The 21954-nt window shown below is 33.0% G+C and overlaps 3 protein-coding genes across 4 annotated transcripts in view; 2 read left to right on the plus strand and 1 right to left on the minus strand.

Moving 5' to 3' along the window:
- The window catches only part of LOC111708341 (carboxypeptidase B), a 12504-nt gene extending 4962 nt beyond the window's left edge, over positions 1-7542 (plus strand). The window contains exons 7-18 of one of the 2 annotated variants that reach the window (XM_023481676.1): positions 648-690; positions 835-890; positions 1004-1093; positions 1882-1963; positions 2658-2756; positions 2982-3026; positions 3766-3830; positions 3920-3951; positions 4872-4933; positions 5723-5830; positions 6192-6272; positions 6685-7542. In XM_023481676.1, coding sequence (XP_023337444.1) covers positions 648-690; positions 835-890; positions 1004-1093; positions 1882-1963; positions 2658-2756; positions 2982-3026; positions 3766-3830; positions 3920-3951; positions 4872-4933; positions 5723-5830; positions 6192-6272; positions 6685-6808 — 887 coding nt within the window. In that variant the 3' untranslated portion in view covers positions 6809-7542. Of the gene's footprint in view, positions 1-647; positions 691-834; positions 891-1003; positions 1094-1881; positions 1964-2657; positions 2757-2981; positions 3027-3765; positions 3863-3919; positions 3952-4871; positions 4934-5722; positions 5831-6191; positions 6273-6684 lie in introns of both variants that reach the window. The other variant, XM_023481675.1, reaches the window with a different exon arrangement.
- Positions 7543-7618: 76 nt separating this feature from the next.
- On the minus strand, positions 7619-16978 carry LOC111708344 (NADH dehydrogenase [ubiquinone] flavoprotein 1, mitochondrial). Its single transcript, XM_023481679.1, has 15 exons — positions 16935-16978; positions 16628-16716; positions 16092-16179; positions 15392-15515; positions 14144-14278; positions 13793-13939; positions 13484-13556; positions 13042-13114; positions 12228-12346; positions 11506-11606; positions 10557-10654; positions 9898-9964; positions 9705-9723; positions 8923-9043; positions 7619-8124 (listed from the first exon to the last, which is right to left on the minus strand). Exons 1-15 carry the CDS (start codon positions 16964-16966, stop codon positions 8055-8057), a joined length of 1356 nt encoding a protein of 451 aa, XP_023337447.1. The 5' UTR covers positions 16967-16978; the 3' UTR covers positions 7619-8054.
- A 1455-nt stretch (positions 16979-18433) lies between these two features.
- On the plus strand, positions 18434-20745 carry LOC111708342 (cytochrome c oxidase subunit 5B, mitochondrial). Its single transcript, XM_023481677.1, has 4 exons — positions 18434-18594; positions 18970-19090; positions 20268-20301; positions 20570-20745. Exons 1-4 carry the CDS (start codon positions 18474-18476, stop codon positions 20720-20722), a joined length of 429 nt encoding a protein of 142 aa, XP_023337445.1. The 5' UTR covers positions 18434-18473; the 3' UTR covers positions 20723-20745.
- The last annotated feature ends 1209 nt before the right edge of the window (positions 20746-21954 follow it).

The raw sequence follows: 21954 nt of genomic DNA on the forward strand, positions 1-21954 counted from the left end.
TCCAGTGAAATTATAAACCCATGGGAAGGATAACTGAATCCCTCCAGTGGAATTATAACCCCCCAGGAAGGACATCTGAATCCCTCCAGTGGAATGTAAATCACCCTGCGTAAAATTTTGAATTGTAAAAAACATTTTTTCAAACCCCTCAAGTGAAAAAGAATTCCCTCCGGTGGTCTCCAGTGGAGTCAAAATCTTACTACGTACTTCTGTGGCAACTTTTTCTTGCGAATTACAAGTTTACATGTAAAAGTTAAACTTTTTTCTTTGACATCTTCTCTTGACATCTCTGTTTATGTGTTCTCACTACCCACAGTTTGATAAAAATAAAATGTTAAATCAAAAATCGTCTTCAATGTACTGATATAATCGCCTACCATTTATATAACTCTATAATTATAAAATGTCGTCTTAACAATTTTCCAATTTTTTACTATTACACCTAAATCTCAGTATAAGTGTAAAAATAAATGGATACCCATGAAATATATGAAATATGCGAGAAAAAATTCAAAGAGCTCCATATAATTATTCAATATTAAAAACTAAATACATGCAGCATTCCATCATCAGTAGGTTTAGAAAACGACATTTCCCCCAAGTTCTGGATTGTAGAAATTGTGTAAATTAGTTTTCAAAATGTCCAGGAATGTCATGGACTCAGTATCAGTCGTATGACACTATTTCCAGGTAATCAGGAAATTTTTATATTTACATCTGACATTTTTCCTTCAGGAAGTTTAATTCTTTTTTAATTTTTTTGCAAAAAAATGATATTTTCTACAAAAATGTGATATTTCATTATATTTCTATTAAGAATTTCTTTCTTCTCAGTTATATGGATTGTTTGGGTTCTCAATACGGTTACATTGCTCAACTCTACACAATAGGTAAACATACTAAATGGCACCATTTCCCAATGGGTGCCATGACAAACTCCTAAAATGTCAAACTTCTGAACTAGAAATTTCTTAAAAGGCAAACTTCTGAATATCTATTTTAGGATCAAGCTCTGAAGGTCGACCTTTAAAGGTCATTAAAATTGGAACAGAAGGTCGTGGTCAGAGAAAACAATCTATCTGGATTGACGGAGGTAAACAATCAGAAATACAGTGAAAACCATAAATCTGTGGAATAATTTCTTCCTTCTGAATTTTATGATTTACATCTTTTGCAACAATTTCATAAATATACGAAAAAATACGAGGATATTTTAATGTTTTCTGGTTTTCACTGCATAATATTTCTATTTTTCCCATTCACCTCTCAAATACGAAAAAATAAAAAGCAAAAGTTACATGGATTCCAAATAAGAGACAAAAAAAATCACTTACATTCGAAAAAATTGCTTTTTTGAAAGTCATCAAACTTTTTGCCGCCAAACAAGCGATTTTTATAAAAAATATAATAGTTTTTGTAAAAATTTAAGCGATTTTTTAAAAAATATAAGCGATTTTTGTAAAATATAAGCGATTTTTGTAAAATATATGCTTTTTTGTCTATCAGTCCAATTTTTGCTGCGAAATAAGCGATTTTTATTACATAATTTAGAGTGCATCTTTTTATTATAAATTCTCAAAGGTCGATTGGTCCATGCTCAGAACATTAACAAAGATTGAAAGGATCTATAAGGAATGTGAGAAATAGCGAATAATTTAAATTTCATCACAAATTGCTGATTATTGCAATAATTTTAACAGTAAGAGCCAAGGTATACAATTTGTCCCCTAATTTTCATGCATTTTTCTAGAGGGAGTCATAACGACCCCCCCCCATACACGCCCCTCCCTCCAATACTAAAGAACGATTTACTAAGTAGAGCTTAACATTTGTTTTGTTCATATAAAAACCTAAAAATCCAAAATGGCGGACATATTTCAGGAATACACGCACGAGAATGGATTTCCCCGGCAGCTGTTTCCTACTTACTGATGGAACTTGTGGAGAATACTAATACACATAGGTCAGGGTAAAAACATGGAAAATTTTTATACAATTGAAAAAAAAACTCTTAAACAAAAATCAATTTTTTTTATAAATTTCCTCGCGGCCCAATGAAATAAATATAATTTCATGAAAATTCATTTCCGATTCTTTCGATAAAAATCAGCTTCTCTTTCTCTACCGTGAGAACCAGAAAACCGTGGAATAGTAAGACGACATTTAATCAATATTTTAGCGTAATTCATTTTTACGAAGCAAATAATTTACTATTAACTCATGCAATCAGTTATTAAGTTAAATGGTCTGCTTACGCTGCACAATTGCTTTGCCTCATGTTCATCACGCACAACCATTGTANAAGCAAAGTTAATATATAGGGATCAGGGAGCTGCACTGGGTTAAAATTTAAAGTTCTTATAACGGGCATAATCCGAAAGACCTAGAGTTAATTAATTAAATGCTCAAAAAAGGCAGACCACATTTTGGAAATGGCAGGAAAAAGGCTATTTTGTGTTTATCGTTTTTAATTATTAATGTAATTTAATTCCGGATCTTCCTGATTAGCACTCAACATTTCAATTTTGACCGAAATAAAGATTGTTAACCTAACTATTTTTTTTTCGTGATGATAATTAGGTCTTTTAATTGTGCAATTAAAGTAAATTGACTTTTAAATAAAAAAATATAGATCTTAAAATAATATTTTTGTTTAGTGATCTACTGAACCAGTATGATGTGTATGTAATGCCTGTTATGAACCCAGATGGATATGAGTATACAAGAGAGTCCAACAGAATGTGGAGAAAGACTAGGTGCTGATTCGCGGAGAATTAAATCAATTTTTGATTTTTTAATAACCACATGGTATTTAGCAGTTGATGATTTAATTACAAGTTTTAAACCTTCTATCCTGAGGCTAGGGCTTAAACTAACAAGTCATAACATCTTTTTTAAAAACTTTCTTTTTCTGCATAATGATACCTTTGGAATATGGATTTATTTCTAACAATTTCACAATGTTTGTAAAATGTTTATAGATCCTTGAACCGAGGTTCATCTTGTAGGGGTGTTGATCCTAACAGGTATTGTAAATCCTCAAAATTCTTCTAAAAATTTTGGGGACGCACAAGAAATTTAAGTGTTATACTGCCAAATTTTGTTTGAAAATAAATTAAATTTTGAGACAATCCTGAACCAGATAATTCCCTGGGGATAGGATATTGTCTTTAACCTTTATAAAAAAAAATATTTATATTTCTTTCAAAAACAGCATTCAAGTCTTCTTATATATATATATATAAAGTTGTAATCTCTGTTTATTTTTGTGTCTGATCATTAACTCATGAGCCCCTAAACTGATTTGCCTCAAATTTTGATTGGGTAAATCGGTAGAGCCAGTAATGATCTTAGCTTGATATTGAGATTCTTAATTGAGTGGGTCAGCTTTTAGAGAAAAATAGCTAAAATCGTAATTTACTGAAACTAGACTTTTAGGGCGCCTATCTTCTATTCAATTGTGATCATGTTCTATTGTGTTACATTGTAAAACAAAAACAAAAAAAGTTTGCTGATTTTATACAAACATAAATATCGTTTTCAAAATTTTCAACATTTTTATAAAAATCGAATTTTGTTAAAGACAAATTTTTGCAATTTTAATCATTCATAAACCTTCTCTGGGGCCACGTGAGGTCTCACACAAAATTTAGGCCTTATCGGTTCAGCCGTTCTGACGTTTAATGGAAACAAACAAACAGACAAACAAGCAAGGTATATAAACGGCGGGAGTAACCATGAGTTATATAATTGTTATATGTTTAGAAACTTTGGTTATGAGTGGGGAGGTAAGGGAACCAGCCAGGATCCCTGCAGTGATATCTATAGAGGGAGCAGTGCATTCTCAGAACCAGAAACCCAGGTACAGATAAGGATAGGGAGGGAACCAGCCAGGATCCCTGCAGTGAGATCTATAAAGGGAGCAGTGCATTCTCAGAACCAGAAACCCAGGTACAGATAGGGATAGGGAGGGAACCAGCCAGGATCCCTGCAGTGAGATCTATAGAGGGAGCAGTGCATTCTCAGAACCAGAAACCGAATTATAGATAGGGAGGGAACCAGGCAGGACCCTGCAGTGATACCTATAGAGGGAGCAGTGCATTCTCAGAACCTGAAACCGAAGTACAGATAGATAGGGATAGGGAGGGAACCAGCCAGGACCCTGCAGTGATATCTATAGAGGGATCAGTGCATTCTCAGAACCAGAAACCGAAGTACAGATAGGGATAGTTTTCAAAAACTTACGTTTCGTTTTTATTTTTACAAACTAACGAATGCTTAAATTAGCAAAAAAGAAATTTTTACAGAAAAATTACTCTTTTAGTTTTTTAATGGTAAAAACGATTTTTTGTCGTTCAAAATAATTAGTTCGTTTCTTTGAAAAGTGAAAATTGTTCATTTCTAGGTTCAGGTGGGCATCTTCTTAAAGATGCAACATTTTTACCGAAAAGAGGCGTTAGTAGAATAAGAGATATCTTTCGTGTCTTCTTTTAGCTTAGAATGTGCAAAAAAAAATCCCCAAAATTCAATGCCAAATCTTAAAAAAAAAAACATTGTTTAATATCTTTTGTTCGATTTAACATTTTGCAGAATGTAATCAAAGTAATTGTAGAAATAATTTCAGTTGAAAATCTCCCTTTAGAGCATTTACAGTATTATTTACAAGCAATACCCTGAAAACATTTTTTTAATTCATCAAAAAAAATGAAAATTTCAATTTTTATCTGAAAAATCTAAATATCTCATTTATCATAATTCATAGAATGGTTTACAGGGTACTGCTGTGAATTGATATGCATGATACAACTGTATAAATGGAGGGTCATTTGAAATTAAGTCTATTGTCCCTTTAATCCATTTTTAACCTCTAGGCTGTTCGGGACTTTATAACAGCCAGGAAACGGAATATCAAGATGTACCTTACATTCCACAGGTAGTTTACAAACTTGATGTACCGTACTATCCACATTAAGTTTACAAACTTGATGTGGCGCAGATTAGAGTCATACTATTATTTTGACTAGGGTTCCCACGAAATGACCATATTGTGTGTGCAAAATTTGCGTAATTTTTGCGCAAATATTTTTTTGCCAACTATTTCGCATAAAGCGCAATCATTTTTTCGCGTTTTTGCGCAATTCTTTTCCGTAATTTAAATTTTTACGCAAAAACATGTTTTTGCAAATTGACCAAAATCAAAAGGGTCAGCACAGAATCAAACAACTGATGGTTTATTCAAAAATGTACACACAAATTATTATTATGCTGCTCTCATTGGTTACTTTTAGTTACAAAACCTTCAAATTGAGGGACAAAAATTAAAAAACAAAAATTAGAAATTTGAAAATTGATGCATAGTTTTTTAAATGTCTTGTGGAAGACGATGTTTTGCGGCCTCCAAAACAGAGTTCCACAACAGAAGAAGAACGCGGGATTATCCATATACTCGTGTGATCAGTTTTTGAGTAGTTATATAAAGTTGCTGGTTATAAAGAAATATATATTGGAATACTTCTAACCTAGTTTCGATAGAGTCCGTCCTCAGACCTCTTTAGTCTGATAATTTGAGAACGAATGAAATAATTTTTTTTGACACACCACGCAATTCAAACCTGAATTCTCACTAATTACTCTAATAATCACAACTTTTGTCAATTATACCCAATTGCTGTTAATAGTTAACTGTTAAAATAATTAAATATATTTTTTTGTTATTTTTTAGCTATGGGCAAATGGTTCTCTATCCCTGGGGTTATGATGCTGTGGACCACCGAGATGAAAACGAGCTGGACAGAGTTGGTAGAATAGGATCAAGAGCTGCTGGAAATAAGTAATTATTAAACATTTTTTCTCAAAAGGGATTGTTGCCAAAACTGTAAGTGATACTCCTTTTAAACTGCCTAACATGCTCGACTTATTCCTTTAGGTTTTTATATAAGTATCAATTCAATCAGTACTACTCGTCTAAAGGATAATCTCTCCATCTGAGACTTTTTGTGATTACGGCTAGCGGATTTCTGCGCAGAGCCAAGTGAAAAATATCTTTAACATGTATTTTTAAATTTTAACGGTAAAGGATTTTTTGTCTAAATGAGCCAATTATCAACATTTTTGGTTTAATTAATTGAGATTAGAAACATCATTAACTTTCAAAAATGCTTTAATTGATTGATAGATTGATTTATATTCAGGTATACCGTTGGTTCTGCCGCTAAAGTTTTGTACCCTGCCGCCGGCGGAAGTGATGACTGGGCTATGAGTGAAGGAATTAAGTAAGATTTTAAATCTTTTTTTAGCTTTATAATTTTTATCTTTAAATGTTTTAAAACTGTTGGCTTTAACTCTTCAGGGGTTCTGTTCTGAAATTTTCTCAAAAATATATTTGATTTAGCATTGATTAATCAATTGATAATTTCCAATTATTAATTCATAATTCAAGTGATTTGAGAATTGAGGCAACAAAGACAATTTGGAAACTTTCAGAATTGAACGGTTGGGCGGATTTTTCAAGGAACACAATATTTACCTCATTATTTCTCAGCTGTAGGCTTTAATTCTGTCCATGTAATGGGAAAGTCCATTTCCTAAAGGCAATCCACCCTTTTCTAAAAATTGGGAGACATTGACCGTGAGAGGGGGGGGGGTAACTTCTAAGAAAATATATTCATTATACTGTAATTTTAGGTTCAGTTACACAATTGAACTGCCGGATACCGGATCTCACGGATTCATACTTCCGGCAAACCAGATTATTCCAGTTAGCAAGGAGGCATTGCAAGCAGTCAAATCTATGGCGGACAGTATCTGATTCTGAAGATTAGTTACATAATATATTTATTTATTAAAAAATAAAAGATTGGTCACTAAAAATGTGTTCTAACTAGATTTGAAGGATCATGACTATATTTGTAGAGTGTGATGTCTGATTCACAACTGAACCCTTTGTCAGATCAAGGATGAATATGAGATATCCTAATTTGACTGAGCTGACAATTCTTGTATACCCTTAATCCGACCAGATTCCTAAATATCTTTATCCACTGTGGACACTCTTGATTTTCTGCTTAATCCTTCCTTTAGGATATCCCTGCTTGGTTCTGCTTAATCCTTCCTTTAGGATATCACTGCTTGGTTCTGCTTAATCCTTCCTTTAGGATATCCCTGCTTAGTTCTGCGTAATCTTTCCTTGAGGATATCCCTGCTTAGTTCTGACCAAGATTAGAGTAGCGTTAATGATTGCGCACAATATTTCTCGTCTTTGATTGGCTGTTTGGTTTCATTAATCAAAACCCAGATTTGTTCTTTTTTAGGCGTATTCTCGGATATTAATATTAGATTAAATTAATATGTTGTTCTCTTATCTAATTTAAAATCTACATTTTCTACATAATGTATCCGGCTACCCTTTCAAGTCCTGAGTAGTCTCCTAAAGAACATAATTAATTCTTCGTCGGTCATGCGGGAAGACTTGCCAAACACTTGCATATTGCTGATGACTTTATTTGATTATCAAGAAACAGAAGTTAAGTAAAAAGCTGGGGGGGGGGGGGATAATGTTTAAAATGGCATGTCCAATTCACAACGTTACTCTTTAGAGCTTTGTTCGATATAGCATTCATAATCTTTATCAATATTTTATTTCAGTTTTAGAAAATGATTTTTAATTGAGGTTTCTGTACATGCGCATTTGCACTGCAGGAAAACTATCTAAGAATCACAACTAAACAATCTAGAAAAACGACTTTATCTTCCACTGCACAGTATGGATCATATAAACGGTTCAAGCATGCCCCAATTTTTATATTGAGGGTCAGTTTAAATTACAACGAAAGTCCACTTAAGAACCAACTTTAATCACACAATTTTAATTTTTAGAGTTTGTTTATTTGAATGTTTATATTTTTCTAAATGAATTACTTCCACAACTTCTATTAGCATAAGAAAATATGACATATACTGGTTTAACTAGGGTAGATGCGACATCGATCTCGGTGATTGTCGACAAAAAGGTTGGTTTCGACTTAAAGGGGTTTAACTTGCTTCGACAGTAAAACCTAGTTTGATGCAGAGGCCGCTTTCTTGTGGAATTCTTCGAATCTAGCCTCGAGCTCGGGCCGGAAATGTCTAAACAAAGATGTATAAAAATGTCCATAATAAAACTAACTTGGGGAACCCAGCGTTAACCACTGCCCGGGTTTATATTATTATTCAGTCATCGTCATTCCCACCATTTACGCGCGCTTGGTTTTAGTTGGTTTTAATTGAAGCGCCCTAAGTTGACTATGGTAATTAAAAAAATGACAAAATTTGTTGTTTGACCCAACATAATCCCAGGGAATGAGTTTGGATGCTAAGAATTACAAAAATGTGTTTCCTAAAAAATTTAAAATCCAGAAAAGAAAATGAATAAAACTACGAATTTTGTTTGTTTTTCTTTTACTTTGTACAAACAGTCACAATTAAAAAATTGAAATGGAAGATGGGCGTGAAGCCGGAAGCAAGCCTAGTAGCAAATATTAAATAAACTATGCTTGGTTGTGCAGAGCCAAGAAGTTATAGGTCAAATTTTTATACATATATAAAAGGAAGTCTTTTGTAAATTCTATTTTTACCGAGCTTAAGAAGTTAATTTCAAATTTGTTATTTCTCACATGAAATTATTTTTCGAGAAATTTGCTTTATTTTTATTAGAAATTATTCACAGCCACTACACGGCTTGAACCGTCAAACTAAGCATTTAACGTAAACAATAAGAAAAGTTTATTTTATTTTATTTTCGTGGAACTTGGTTTCTAAATATCTAACCTTTAAATTAAATTTTATATTTCAATTAATTCAAAGATTAATTTTGCTTTAATACAATACTTCCTCCTAAGATGGTTAAAATACGGTATTAAAGTAACTGACCCGTTTATATAATACCTGATAAGTCCCTGAACCGGCCAAGCTGCTCCGTCAGCTAGAGCGCAGATAGTGTGTCCTTCAATCTGCTTAGACAGTTCCCACAATAGATCAATCTCAGAGGACTTAGCGTTACCCTCAACTGCAAGCAAGCAAGCAATCAATCAATCAATCAATCAATCAACCAATCAATCAATAAAATGAATCGTTAAAACAAAAACAAGCAAATTAGTCAATCTCAGAGGACTTCACCCTCAACAAACAATCGAACAATCAATCAATCAATCAATAATGAAAATCCAATGATATTAATTCATTAAACATATATTATGCAATGTGGCAGTTAAATATAATTAAGTGCTTTATCCGAACATTTCATTTTAAACATTCAAGACCAAGATTTTAGAATTTTTTCACAAATTTTTTTTATGTTTATTGTAAACTTATACACATTGTAATGCTCTGGATTGAGACTAGTGTAATGATGTTATGATTTTGGTTGATATTTTACGATCAGCGATTCAAAGGAACTCAAGATCGCTGCAATCATAGTTATCTAGGGGTATCATGCCCCCCCTCCACCCCGTATACAAACTTCAGGATTATAACGGTTTTAGTTGTGTTTATATGATAATTCTATAAATAACCCAAGCGACGCCTAATTTTCCGTTATCTCGGAGGCCCGGGCGTTGGGGAGGTGGCCGACCAACCAAGGGGGAGCTAGGGTAATGATCTAGGCTAGGGCGGAGGGAAGCTTGGGGAAAAGAATCAGTTGGTTACCAACTTCTGGATTATGAGGTTGCCTTGAAGATCCTCCTCACCCTGGTTATATATTCATGCAATTCTATCTTATAGTATTTTCTTATTTTTTATCCGTTTTGTGTAAATAATAATAAATTGTGAAACCGTCTCGCTGAATATTTGTCAATATGAGTTGTTGCCTTGAATTTTTAGCACATACTAGAATATAACGATTTTGGAGATTTATTAAAATACTTGGGACGGGGTTGGAGTTCTAATGAGAATAAAATACGATTTTGGAGGTGCATTGAGAAATTTAGGACTAATAAGCATTCATGCCAAAATTCTGAGAATTTCTATCGGATTTACGGGCAGTGAATAAAATGAATTTTTCAATGCAAATTCAGGACTTCAGTACATTTAATACTTAAATATTTTAGGTTTGCTGGGAAAATGTAGTATTTCCGGGCACTCGGTGCCCAGATTTTATTGCGATTTGACTTTTCAAGAAATATATTTATTTGATCTTTCAAAGACTTATTTTCGGAAATTGGAGGGATCAATGATTCTTAGAGGGGTTATTGTGTACCGGGCTCTTAGGGAGCTTCTTGTCCAATGCCCATCTTCTATTTCAACTTGTTATTGTTGCTCAATCTTTCAGCATTTTCTCATCGATGAAACAATAATAACATTTTTTTTGCGGATTAAGTGTTTTGTTTTAGGGAATATTCAGAAATTTTTGAGATAAATTTTGTAATAGATACACCTTCCCATGGTTATGTGAGGTCCCACACAAAATTTGGACGCGATCGGCTCAGCCGTATTGAATTATTTAGTCAACAGACAAGCAAAGTATACATAAAGAGAAGAACTTTCGGTAGGTAAATAATTTATGGGCAAATTTGTTGACTTACTTCTTGGGAATAAGAGGGGTCGATGATCCTCCAGGGATAACACAGAGAAGGTTATCCCAACCTCCAATAACTCCGCCACAGTGGCGTTCAATCAGATCCTAAGTACAAATATTCCGTTTAAACCAGAGCCTAGAAAATTGGAGGTAACCACCTTGTTTGAATAGAATATTGTCATGTTTTCAAGTAATTTAGCAGATCGGCCGGACGGACTCAAGTTTTTTCTAGGAAGGACTAAGCATAAAAAGAATACTTCAGTATATTTCAAGACAGACAGTCAGCTTACATTCAAAATCTAATATGCATATTAAAAAAAAAAATCAAAACTGGGTTTCGAGTTACCTTAAAAAGAATGTTAAAACTATTTAAAGAGACTGCTCGGCATAATTTCAATGGACCCTCCATTTAAAGATGACAATGCCCGATTCACTACGGTACCCTTGAAACGTTTATCTAATCAATAATTTTGAAGTTATTGTAGTTTTGCTAGGCTTGAAATTGTTCTGATACTAGTCCTGCAGTAAAAATGCCTAGAAACCATAGTTGAAAATAATGTTAAAAAAATTATAAAAATTCATATCTAATTCATATTTGATTAAACAAAGCTTTAATGGTAACCGTTTTAAATCAAGCATTGCATTTAAGTTTTTAGCATGGACGGTCACTTAAAATTGGACTTTCAGTCCCTTAAAAGATCCCAATAGTCCACTGCTTGAATTAGAAACAAAAACTAGGCAAATCTTACAGCTCAAATATGTCTATTGTCAAATATATTAATTGTTTTATGATAAAGTGAGAAATGTCTTACAAATTATGTCCCAACCCAAGAAGTGTTTTTTAATGATTAAAGAGCAACACATGTCCCAAATCTACCACGTGATCAACATTTGCGTTGCGTAATATGTATGAAAGAAAACAAGATGGCAGAAATGAAGTGTGATGTTCGCTTTACCTTCAATGGGACTGACATCTCCTCCTCTACAGTGCAAGGGTTGTTAACGTGACCGCTGATGTTAAACAGTTTAGTTCCGGTGTTACGGGGTCTTCCAAATCCTTCACAAAAAAAAGAAATTAACGTTTCAAAAGTTCAATTGTCATTTTATGAGTTAGTTCATTCTGAAAATGATCTATGAAATTGTCTTTTTATACTTCATTTTTGAAATCTTAATGGTCTATCTCTGATTTAAATAAAAATACCCAATGTTTTTAAAGAATTTGAGGGGAAAAAAAGATAAATTGGACGTCAACTGGCATATTAAATGTTTATACGTGCCTTTCTTCTTACATATATAATAAATATTTATATACTAGGCTTTTAGGGTCTATTTCAAATTTTAATTGTGGCTTTATCTGTGAGCATCTTCTCTTTGAACAGTATAAAACAAAAACAAAAAAAAGTTTGAGGATTTCATAATATTTTTTTGAGCATTTTTAAAATTTTACAAAAATAAAAAAATTTTAAACACAAATTTTTAAAATTTTGATCATTCATAAACTTTCACTGGGGTCCCGTAAGATCCCACACAAAATTTGGACCCAATCAATTCAGTCGTTTTGACGTTTATTGGATAAAAACAAACAGACAGACAGACAAATTAAATTTACATATAGATCTATATAAAGCTCTGTTAGCCCCCCCCCTAAAAAAACAGCTGAGCCTGCTCTTGAACTTACCAGCAAACCAAGTTCCTCCCCTCCTGCAGATAGTTGGTGCAACAGCAACAGTTTCAACATTAGTGACGGTAGTGGGACAACCAAACACTCCAACATCAGCAGGGAATGGGGGCTTCAGTCTAAATATACAAAACGTGAGTAAATAACTTCCAAATATTTATTATTAATTAAAGATCTACACTAATATGTAATAATTTTCAACTTTTTATTTCGTAAATTCTTCCTATTCTTGAATATTCCGATTTTCAGGTTTTATTATTTATATTATTACAGTTCATCAATATCAACGCTTGGTATTAAATTATGGTTTTAGCCAAAGTACTCGGCGTTGCCCTTAGAATTTTAAAATTTTCAAACATATTTTTAACCTACGTAACCCCCGGGGCACTACCCATGGTTCGCTAAAAAATCAGCAAATAATTTGACCAGCATTATAGCGAACATTACATTAGCAAAGAAACTTATAAAATAATATTTTACTTTCAATTTGTTTGGTACAAAGGTTCCACTTCTATGTGTTTTTATTGAAATTCAAATTTTAAAAACAAAATAAATATTTCTTAGTGTGCTCCTGTTTCATCCTTCTTTTTAAAGGGTGTTTACTAATATCTATTTACACTATTTATAAATATTGCAAAGGGTTAAGGGAAAATATATAAACCTCGATACTTTTAACAAGTTTAAATTCATTGAAAGAAATGTTCATTAAATTTTTTTTTTTCCAGAATAAATTAGACCTAAGAAACCCCTTACTATGGACACGCCTGGATTTCCAGACATTTTGGGCTCAGGCGTTTCGTCATTCGACTATTACCTTGGCTTTCCCTGTTTCCCCTCAAGGGATTCAATAAGAGCAGTCTCTTCACCGCAGATGTAGGCACCGGCACCTAGCAATCAATCAATCAATCAGCAGTAAAAATAATATGTTCAATCATCTATTTAATCATAAGTTCTACTCAATCGAATCCATCGATTTATCGAATTAATCGATCAATAAAGTCAATCTTTTAATCGAATCAATCAAATCAAACGATTCGAAAAAATCCATTAATCAACCAATGCCAATAATTCGGTTAATAAAACTATCGACCGACCCACAAACCATTTGATCAACGAACTAACCGATCGATCATTGCCATTCATTAACACCGTACCCAATGTAGTCTAGGAAACCATTAAAAAAAAAACTATCAGCAAAATGCAATCAAGGTTCAGCCCAACATGATTTAATCTCAAGAGTTAAAATACTAAAATACCTCTGTGTACGAAAACATCAAAATCGTATCCGGACCCACAGGCGTTCTTTCCAAGAAATCCCTTCTGATAAGCCTGAAAACAAAATCATTATAAAATGGCAAAGCCAGTTTTAAGCTTGCTAAAATATTCGTAAAATTTGAGTTTAAGAAATATTAAAAAATGGGACTTTGATTTCACGAATTAATTTTTAACTTCGAAATTCTGAATTAGCAGCATTTTACAGTGTACAGTGTACAATGTACACTGTACACTGTACAGAGCATTGTTTCCAGAACAATAGTAAAGATTATACCAGATGTAATCTTTACCTCCTTGATTGCAACTTGAAGGTTAGAAGCTTCATTATAAAATTCTCCACGAATATAAATGTACGCGGCACGTGCACCCATAGCAGCACCAGCAATCAGACAACCTTCAACCAGCTTGTGGGGATCATGACGCATAATCTCACGATCCTAGATAGATCAATAAATAAATTTTGATCGATAGATAGATAGGTAATGATAAATAGATTAATTGATTGATAAATAAATGAATAGATGGATTCATGACAGGATAAATATTCCACAAGGTAAAATTGTTTACCCTAATAGCTGGGATGCACGGGGGGGGGGGGAGCACTTTTAACCATTGAATCCATCCATAACTGTCATTTATACCTTGCAGGTTCCAGGTTCTCCCTCGTCAGCATTTACCACCAGATATTTAGGCCTTCCATCACTAGGTTTATTCATGAAACTCCATTTCATACCAGAGGGGAACCCTGCTCCACCTCGACCACGGAGTCCAGATACCTACAATACAATCATTATAATACAGTTTAATTGAACTGTCGCTGTAACTTCAAGTGACCAGTCATTTATAGAGGAACATGTCCGGTTCACAACAGTATCTTTTAAATCAATAATGTAAAGATATCGTCGTTTTTCTAGCTTAAAACTGTGTTTATTTCAAGTAAGATTTCTCCAGACATTAGTAGAGAACCAACAAATAAAAGTGATCAATTTGTAGAGATAAACAAGATAAACATGGATATCTCATTCATTTTGATCAATTAAGGCTGTTAAGGGTATATTTCTGAATCGGACATGCTTTCTTTAGGAGATCCTGAATCCGTCCTAAAGGGGTAAATTTTTCACGAATTAACCCCATGCCTTTATTTTTATTTATGCTCAGGTGACAAAAATGAAAAATTAGATAAAAAATGTCAAGATTTTGGAGAGAATAAACCAAGATATCATTTCCCAATAAAACCATTTATTTCCTTCAGCAAATAAAAAATTTTTTTTTGAGGGGAGGGAGAGGTAGGAAAGGGTGGAATGATTTTACAAAAAAATATACACCTCTATACGTTATATGCAATAGAATTCGTATGAAGTTTTAATCTTGTTAGTTCTTCAAGATTAATTTATTTATTTCATAAAAGCAAAATACAAAGTGTTCTCGTTAGTATGCCTCGACTTCATTAAACAAAGAGAGAATAGAATAGTTTAAAAATACCAGTACGTAGGATCCATTTAATTTTGATGCGGATCCGGATCCATATTGGAAAAAACGGATCCAGATCCAAGACATTAACACTTCTTTGAGATTTATTGAATTTTTTTTTACAGAATAAGAATTTTTAAATTATGTTCTTATTTTTTTTCTTTTTTTGTGTGCTAAAACTTGTTAAACTAGTCAGAAATGATGAAATTTTATGTCAATCTCTCTTTTTTTACCACTTTTTGCGGATCCGGATCAAGAATGCCGAAATGTTGCGGATCCAACGGATCCGGATCCTAAGCACTGAATTATAATACTTTATCAAATATATTTAAACAGAAACTCTAAATTTTTACTGAATAAAAAAGTTTTAATTATTTTATTATTAAAATTAAATATTTTTTAGACAAAAGCAGTCTCACCTTAATTTCATTAATAATCCAGTCAGATCCCTTCTGAACTATTTCTTTAGTTTTATACCAGTCTCCACGGGCCATTGAACCTTTAATTCCCCAGTCATGGCGACCGTAAATATTGGTGAAAATCCTAAAATAAATATTAACAAAATATTTGTCAACTTGGTGTAGAAATTATATATTTATGAGATAATTCATTTTCAAATAAACAATTAACTATTTTAATTTTGAGATAGACTCCGTTAATTCTTGCCGTAATCAACAAATACTCCTTAATATTAATTAATATTTAAGTAGGCCCTTATATAGGCTCATATCTCCTGTTCTTAAAGACTCATTTGAAACATCCGGGGCGTATACAGGAAATTTTCCTGGAAGTGAATTCCTCAGCGACAACTCAAAGCTTTTACTTTTCCAAGGGGGGGGGGGAATGCTTGTATCCCCCAACAACCCTCCTTGCACCACTAAATGTATGGTCTTGGTAAAAAAAATAAAAAGACTCTCCTACAAACCTGTCTTTAACAAAAGACTCCCCTGCTGACATGTTTATGACCAAAAAAAATCCCTTCTGGGCTGATTTAACCAAAAGATGAAAGGACTCTAATTGACCATCCTTAACAAAGAGACTCCCCGGGTGACATGTTTTAAACCAAAATAAATCCCTTCTGAGCTGATATGACCAAAAGATGAAAAGACTCTGACTGACCTGTCCTGATCAGGAAGGTTCCCAAATGTTGTTTTCTGCACAGGTGCGTCAGTACTCTGAGCTCTGGCAGCTACAGATGCCACAGAGCCTGCAAAATGCGCTTCTTTCAATTCAAAAAAAAATTCTTTCATTGAAAATTAGAAAAAATGTATAACCAAACCTAACACTGGTGTTTACTAATATCTATTTACACTATTTATAAATATTGTCAAGGGTTAAGGGAAAATATATAAACCTCGATACTTTTAACAAGTTTAAATTCATTGAAAGAAATGTTCATTAAATTTTTTTTTTTCCAGAATAAAAGGGGGGTCCAAAAATCGTATACTAGGACAGACCCGGATATTGAAATAGAACAAAAATGTTAAAAAGTATCAAAATTTGCTAAAATGTGACATTTGTGGAAAAATTACGAAAGAATAGAAATACAACTAGAACTGTGGAATTAAATAATATCTACACTCAAAAACGTTATTTTGATCAGAAAGTCACTAGACGGGGCACATGCGTTTGGGTCAAAATTAAAACAAATTTACCTTGCAGTGGCTTAAAAAACGGCTTAACCACCCTTCCAACGCTAGACATTTTCATGACTTGAGTAGCATGAAAATGCAAGGATTTATTTCTTCGATTTTAAAAGAGTCAAATAGATATCCGTGAGGTTTATTACATAAAACTTATTTTTACGATGCATTTTTAACGATAAAAAATTAAGTTGATAACTTGTTAAAGTTACTAGATTACCATTAAATTTATAAAATGTATCAATTTTTATATTAAAAACTCATCTTGAGTTAATGAACTTGAAAATAATATTTTGATTTTGTCAGTTATTAACTTGACTCTTGTTTCAGTGCCAAAATGTCTGCCATCATACCCCGAGTTACAAAATTATCTTCTCTCGTAACCAGGGTTTTAGGATGCAATCCAGGACCTATGACCCTTCAGGGAACCAACACCTATATAATTGGAACCGGGCACAAGTAAGTAGATGTTTATTGATGGATTAACCCGACCCTACTCGGTATGTTTTCATAAAGAAATACAATTTCCGTCCATTTTGTTTGTTTGCAGACGAATGTAAGTCAGCTGTTTTTATAACGTTAGAGATTCCTTTGTTTTTGTGTACATTGCGTACACAGTTGGATTTATTTAAATAATTTTAACCTTATCAAAGATAGTATCTATATTTATTCATACATGCATATTTATAATTAATAAAATAATGTGTAAAAGGGGTCTGTCCTAGTATACGATTTTTGGACCCCCCCCCAGCCCCCCCCCTCCTATCAATTTTGTACATGACCATTTATTTTTCAGCAAATTTATTATTATTTATTTTTTTGTTATTTAGGGTTAGGTTAGGTTAAGATACTTTCTGGGCCGAGCGCTGCGGCTAGGATGGGCTAGGGGGCCGAGCGCTGCGGCCACGGGTTAGGTTAAGTTAAGACACTTCCTGTCAGACCCATGTACAAAATTGATAGGAGGGGGGGGGGGCCTGGGGGGGGTCCAAAAATCGTATACTAGGAAATTACCTGTAAAAGTATAAATTTACCGCTGTTTCAGATATCTCTGACATCGAGTCCAAATATATAATTTAGATAAACGTGTGATCAGCCGCGGCATTAATATTTTGTTATTGTGGAATACATGGTTGAAATAAGTTTATAAATGTTAATCGCCTTTTATACATTTATGACGCCTGTCCAAGGAGCGGGGGAAGGCAGGCGGCCGTGAGCCACCACTATTTCCCCTTCCGTCCCACCACATGTGACTCTTCCGGGCAAAACTACTTTTTAAAATGGTATAATTAGGGCCTTTAAAGTGTGATTTTATTAAATCCAGCCGCGTCACGCAAAAAAAAACACAGCTAAAACCATTTTTTCAATGCTACGGAAGATTAATATTGTGTGTCGAATTATTAAACTGTTTTACAAAGAAATTTTTGACAAATTTGACTGAGATGCATCTTGAAATATCACAAAGTTGGTAAGTGAGTGATTTTAAGATGGATTTAGTATAATGAGTCAGTAATTGAATAATCATTAGATAGACTTATTAAAATCACACTTTAAAGACCCTAAATATACCATTTAAAAAAGTAGTTTTGCCCGGAAGAGTCAAATGTGGTGGTGCGGAAGGGGAAATAGTGGTGGCTCATGGCTCCCCTGCCTTCCCCGGCTCTCCCAAGTGCGTAAAGAAATAAACGTTTTTCAATCAATCAATCAAGTCTTATTATTTGAGGTGAATATTATATGTTTTCCCTAGTTAAGTAATTTAATATCCCACTGTTGGGGGAATCATGTTGCTCTAAGGGCGGTAAAAATCATAATATACATTTTTTTTGTTGCTTTTATAACTTTGAAATTGCAGATCTTTAAAATGTTGCTTCGTGAAGTTTCCAGAATTTCAAGAACCTTGCTCCAAAAATCGGCCAGCTTGGCCGGAATAAAAAGATCTGTGATGTACTCTGCTGTAAATCGTCAGAATGATCCAAAATTAGGTAATAGTGGTTAAAACAACAGTCGTATAACCTACAAAACAAATTTATTTAAAAAACATTACTCTTTTCTTGTTATCTTCATAATACTTTCTTAGCCACAGTAATTATCTCATAATAAAACTAAAAAATTAGTTTGTTTTTAAAATACTAAAATAACTGGAAACCGTAAACATATTTTAATGGAAGCTTGGGATGGTGGGGGGAGGAATAGACATTCGCTTCCCTTTTCTATATTTTCAATGTTAATTTCTGAACATATTTCCTCCTTGGCAGAAAATCAAGCATTACTTGACATATATCAATAACAATCATTGGAATATTTCTGATCCTTTTTCATTGATAATAACCAAATTTTGATTTATCTATTTGTCCCAGAACTGATTGCAAAACAGACCTGCAATGATAATCCTTTTGACACCTATGTGATAAAGCCAGATGCAGGACAAGGGATGTTCAAATCTATGCCCATTCTTATCCCGTCAACTAAAGAAACAAGGTATAACTGAAAACTTATGTAGTGTGATTTGGACATGGGTAAATGTTTTTACTTCCAAAAATGTAAGTATTAATGGGCAAGGACAAGGTTAGTTTTTCTCAGACTTCAATGGTTTATGAACTTGATACTGTTCTATAAAAATAAGTTTCCAACATTACTGTTTAAGTGTACTTTACTTAATTATGCAAAATTTGTAACACAAGAAAAAAAGAGAAAAAACTAACAAACAAAAGATATCTTTAAAAACGATCAGTTTTGGTTTGTTTTTTACAAGTATCTCTTCTCATGGTTAAATTAAAAGTTCTCAGTTTTTTGTGGAACCTTTGAAAAAATCCAAAAAACTGTTATTGCAAGCTTTGTCTTGTGACTTTGAGACAATTGTTTTCCATTAGTGCATTTCTTCTACCTTAAATATCCTCTCTTAGGGTCATGTGAGTTGCCATACAAAATTTAAGCCTGATCAATTCAACCTTTTTACGTTTACTAGGCTTGATGGGCGCTTCACGCCCATCTTCTATTTCAATTGTGAACATTTTCTCTTCCTATACACTGTAAAACAAAAACAAAAAGTCTGCGGATTTTCTCGAAAAAGAAGTAGATTTTTAAAACTTATCGGAAATCAAACTTTGCTGTCGGCAAATTTTTGAAATTTTTATGATTCTCAAACCATCCCTGGAGTCATGTGATGTCCCACACAAAATTTTAGCACGTTAGGTTTAGCTGTTGACAAATGGACACTAACAGACGAGCAAAGTATATATATATCTGCTAGGCTTTTAGGGGGCTTTGCGCCCATCTTCTATATTTAACTTTTAATGTGGCTTTATCTGTGAGCATCTTCTCTTTGTACAGTAAAAAAAAAGCTTGCGGATATTACAAAATTTTTTTCGCACATTTTCAAAATTTTACAAAAACAAAAAACTTTAAGACACACATTTTTGAAATTTTGATCATTCATAAACCTTCCCTGGGACCACATGAGGTCCCACACAAAATTTGGTCCCGATCGGTTCAGCCGTTTTGACGTTTATTGGATAGAAACAGACAGACAAACAAGCATAGCCGTTTTGACGTTTATTGGATAGAAACAGAAAGAGAGAAAGACAAGCAAAGTATATGTATAGCTTAGACACAAACAAATAGAATAAAATTAGAAATATATCACTGTCTTTTTTAGGATTGTTGGCTGTTGTTGTGAAGATGATTACCAGGTAAAAAATATGTCTAGATAATGTTCTTTTTAATTTATACAAACGAGCTTTTTTAATAAACCATGAAACCCTCTGACACATGAGGCTTTCATATAATTTTATCAGAGATTTTGACTAGTCAGGTACTTATCAGCCTGGTCAAAGATATGATACTTCTTCAAAATAAATAATTAAATATTGGGATGATTGAAGAATAAGATAGAAAAACATTAATAATTTTTGATTAAATTTGAATTTAATGATTTAATTTTATATTTATTTTTTTAAGGATGTTGTATGGTTTGAGCTGAAGAAGGGAGAGTGTCAGCAGTGCGAGTGTGGAAACTATTTCAAGCTGGTTCCCCACGATCCCCTTGATCCGAATGTGAAGCCAAAGTTTGGAATGGGTTTTGGTTCTGGTTTTGTGTCAATTTATTATTGAATAAATTTGCAAGTAGAAAAAAATTTTTATTAGAAAGTGCTACAAATATGAGAGAACACAATTGAAGTTCAAATACATTTTTTGTGCAGTTAATCCCAGAATTCTGGAAACATTGAAAAAATTATTAAAATGTGTTCCTGGCTATTTTTCTATGGGTTTTGAACTATAATACCTAAATCACAGTAATTGTAAAAAAAATAAAATAGATAATGAATATGTGCAAATAGTTTTAAAGAGCTTCATATAATTATTCAATTTAAAACTAAATATCTGTAGTATTCCTTTATTACAGTAGGATGTCCCGTAAAGTTCTGTGTTAAACTGTATATTTGACCAACTGCATAGGTTCTGGATATCTGGAAAATCTGTTAAAAATGCAACAGTTAGAGATGTTCAAAACTGAATTGAACTGCATCCATTGAAGATCATTACATATAGTAAACCCACATCCACATTCCCTTTAAGATTTAGTATAATCATTTCAAGATTGTTTATGTGATATTCTGTCCTTAACAGTCTAATTTGATATGATTGGACAGAAATATGCAAGTTGCATAAATACACATTAACTAAGTCTGATTTGATTTGATTCATAGTGTGCACAAAATTTTATTAGCATACAAATAATCAAATCAAATTAAAATCAAATACAGGTTAATTCATAATTCGGATAGTTGCAACACTTGTAAACAAATTCTGCCCCAACTTCACAAGAATGTTCTCATTTTCTTCTAAATATGTTTCGCTAAGAACATTGGTATCATCAGAAGGTTGGTTGACTTCAGTGTTTAAACATATAAATGTAAGGTAAAAATAATGCCTTACAGTTTGACACTTGATTTGTTGGAACATTAGGCAGATGTTAAAGAGACTGTAAAGGAATAATGAAAGGGTGTATGTATAGGCCAAAGCTAATCACTGTAGCTCTAGATCACGACCCATGAAAGTTATATCTGGTCACGTGATACAGACATGACCACTTTACAGCACTTCCATTGGTGGGAGTTCTGGTAACGTAATACGGACTTATAAGTAATATCAATTATATCTATTGAAAATAAAAATAAAAATTATAAAATAATAATTGAAGAAAACCTAAGTTACAATTAGGTTTCTCTGGGATATCTTCGTTTCAGATTGGTTGCATATTTGCAGAATATGATCTATTTAAACCTACTTTTTCTGTACAAAATGAATTTTCATATAAATTTGACATCAATTTCTTGAGACAG

The sequence above is a fragment of the Eurytemora carolleeae genome, unplaced genomic scaffold (assembly GCF_000591075.1).
Source record: "Eurytemora carolleeae unplaced genomic scaffold, Eaff_2.0 scaffold850, whole genome shotgun sequence".
Classification (NCBI taxonomy): domain Eukaryota; kingdom Metazoa; phylum Arthropoda; class Copepoda; order Calanoida; family Temoridae; genus Eurytemora; species Eurytemora carolleeae.

Bases quoted from the DNA above. Each gene is read 5' to 3' on its own strand.
- LOC111708344 (XM_023481679.1), bottom strand. From the start codon at position 16,966: ATGATGGCAGACATTTTGGCACTGAAACAAGA. The intron at 16,180-16,627 runs GTAAATTTGTTT...CGCATTTTGCAG, and splicing joins GTTTTTTAAGCCACTGCAAG to GCTCTGTGGCATCTGTAGCT. The intron at 12,347-13,041 runs GTAATAGTCGAA...TTGTATATTTAG, and splicing joins GGGAAACAGGGAAAGCCAAG to ACTGAAGCCCCCATTCCCTG.
- LOC111708342 (XM_023481677.1), top strand. From the start codon at position 18,474: ATGTTGCTTCGTGAAGTTTCCAGAATTTCAAGAACCTTGCTCCAAAAA. The intron at 19,091-20,267 runs GTATAACTGAAA...TGTCTTTTTTAG, and splicing joins CCGTCAACTAAAGAAACAAG to GATTGTTGGCTGTTGTTGTG. The intron at 20,302-20,569 runs GTAAAAAATATG...TATTTTTTTAAG, and splicing joins GTTGTGAAGATGATTACCAG to GATGTTGTATGGTTTGAGCT.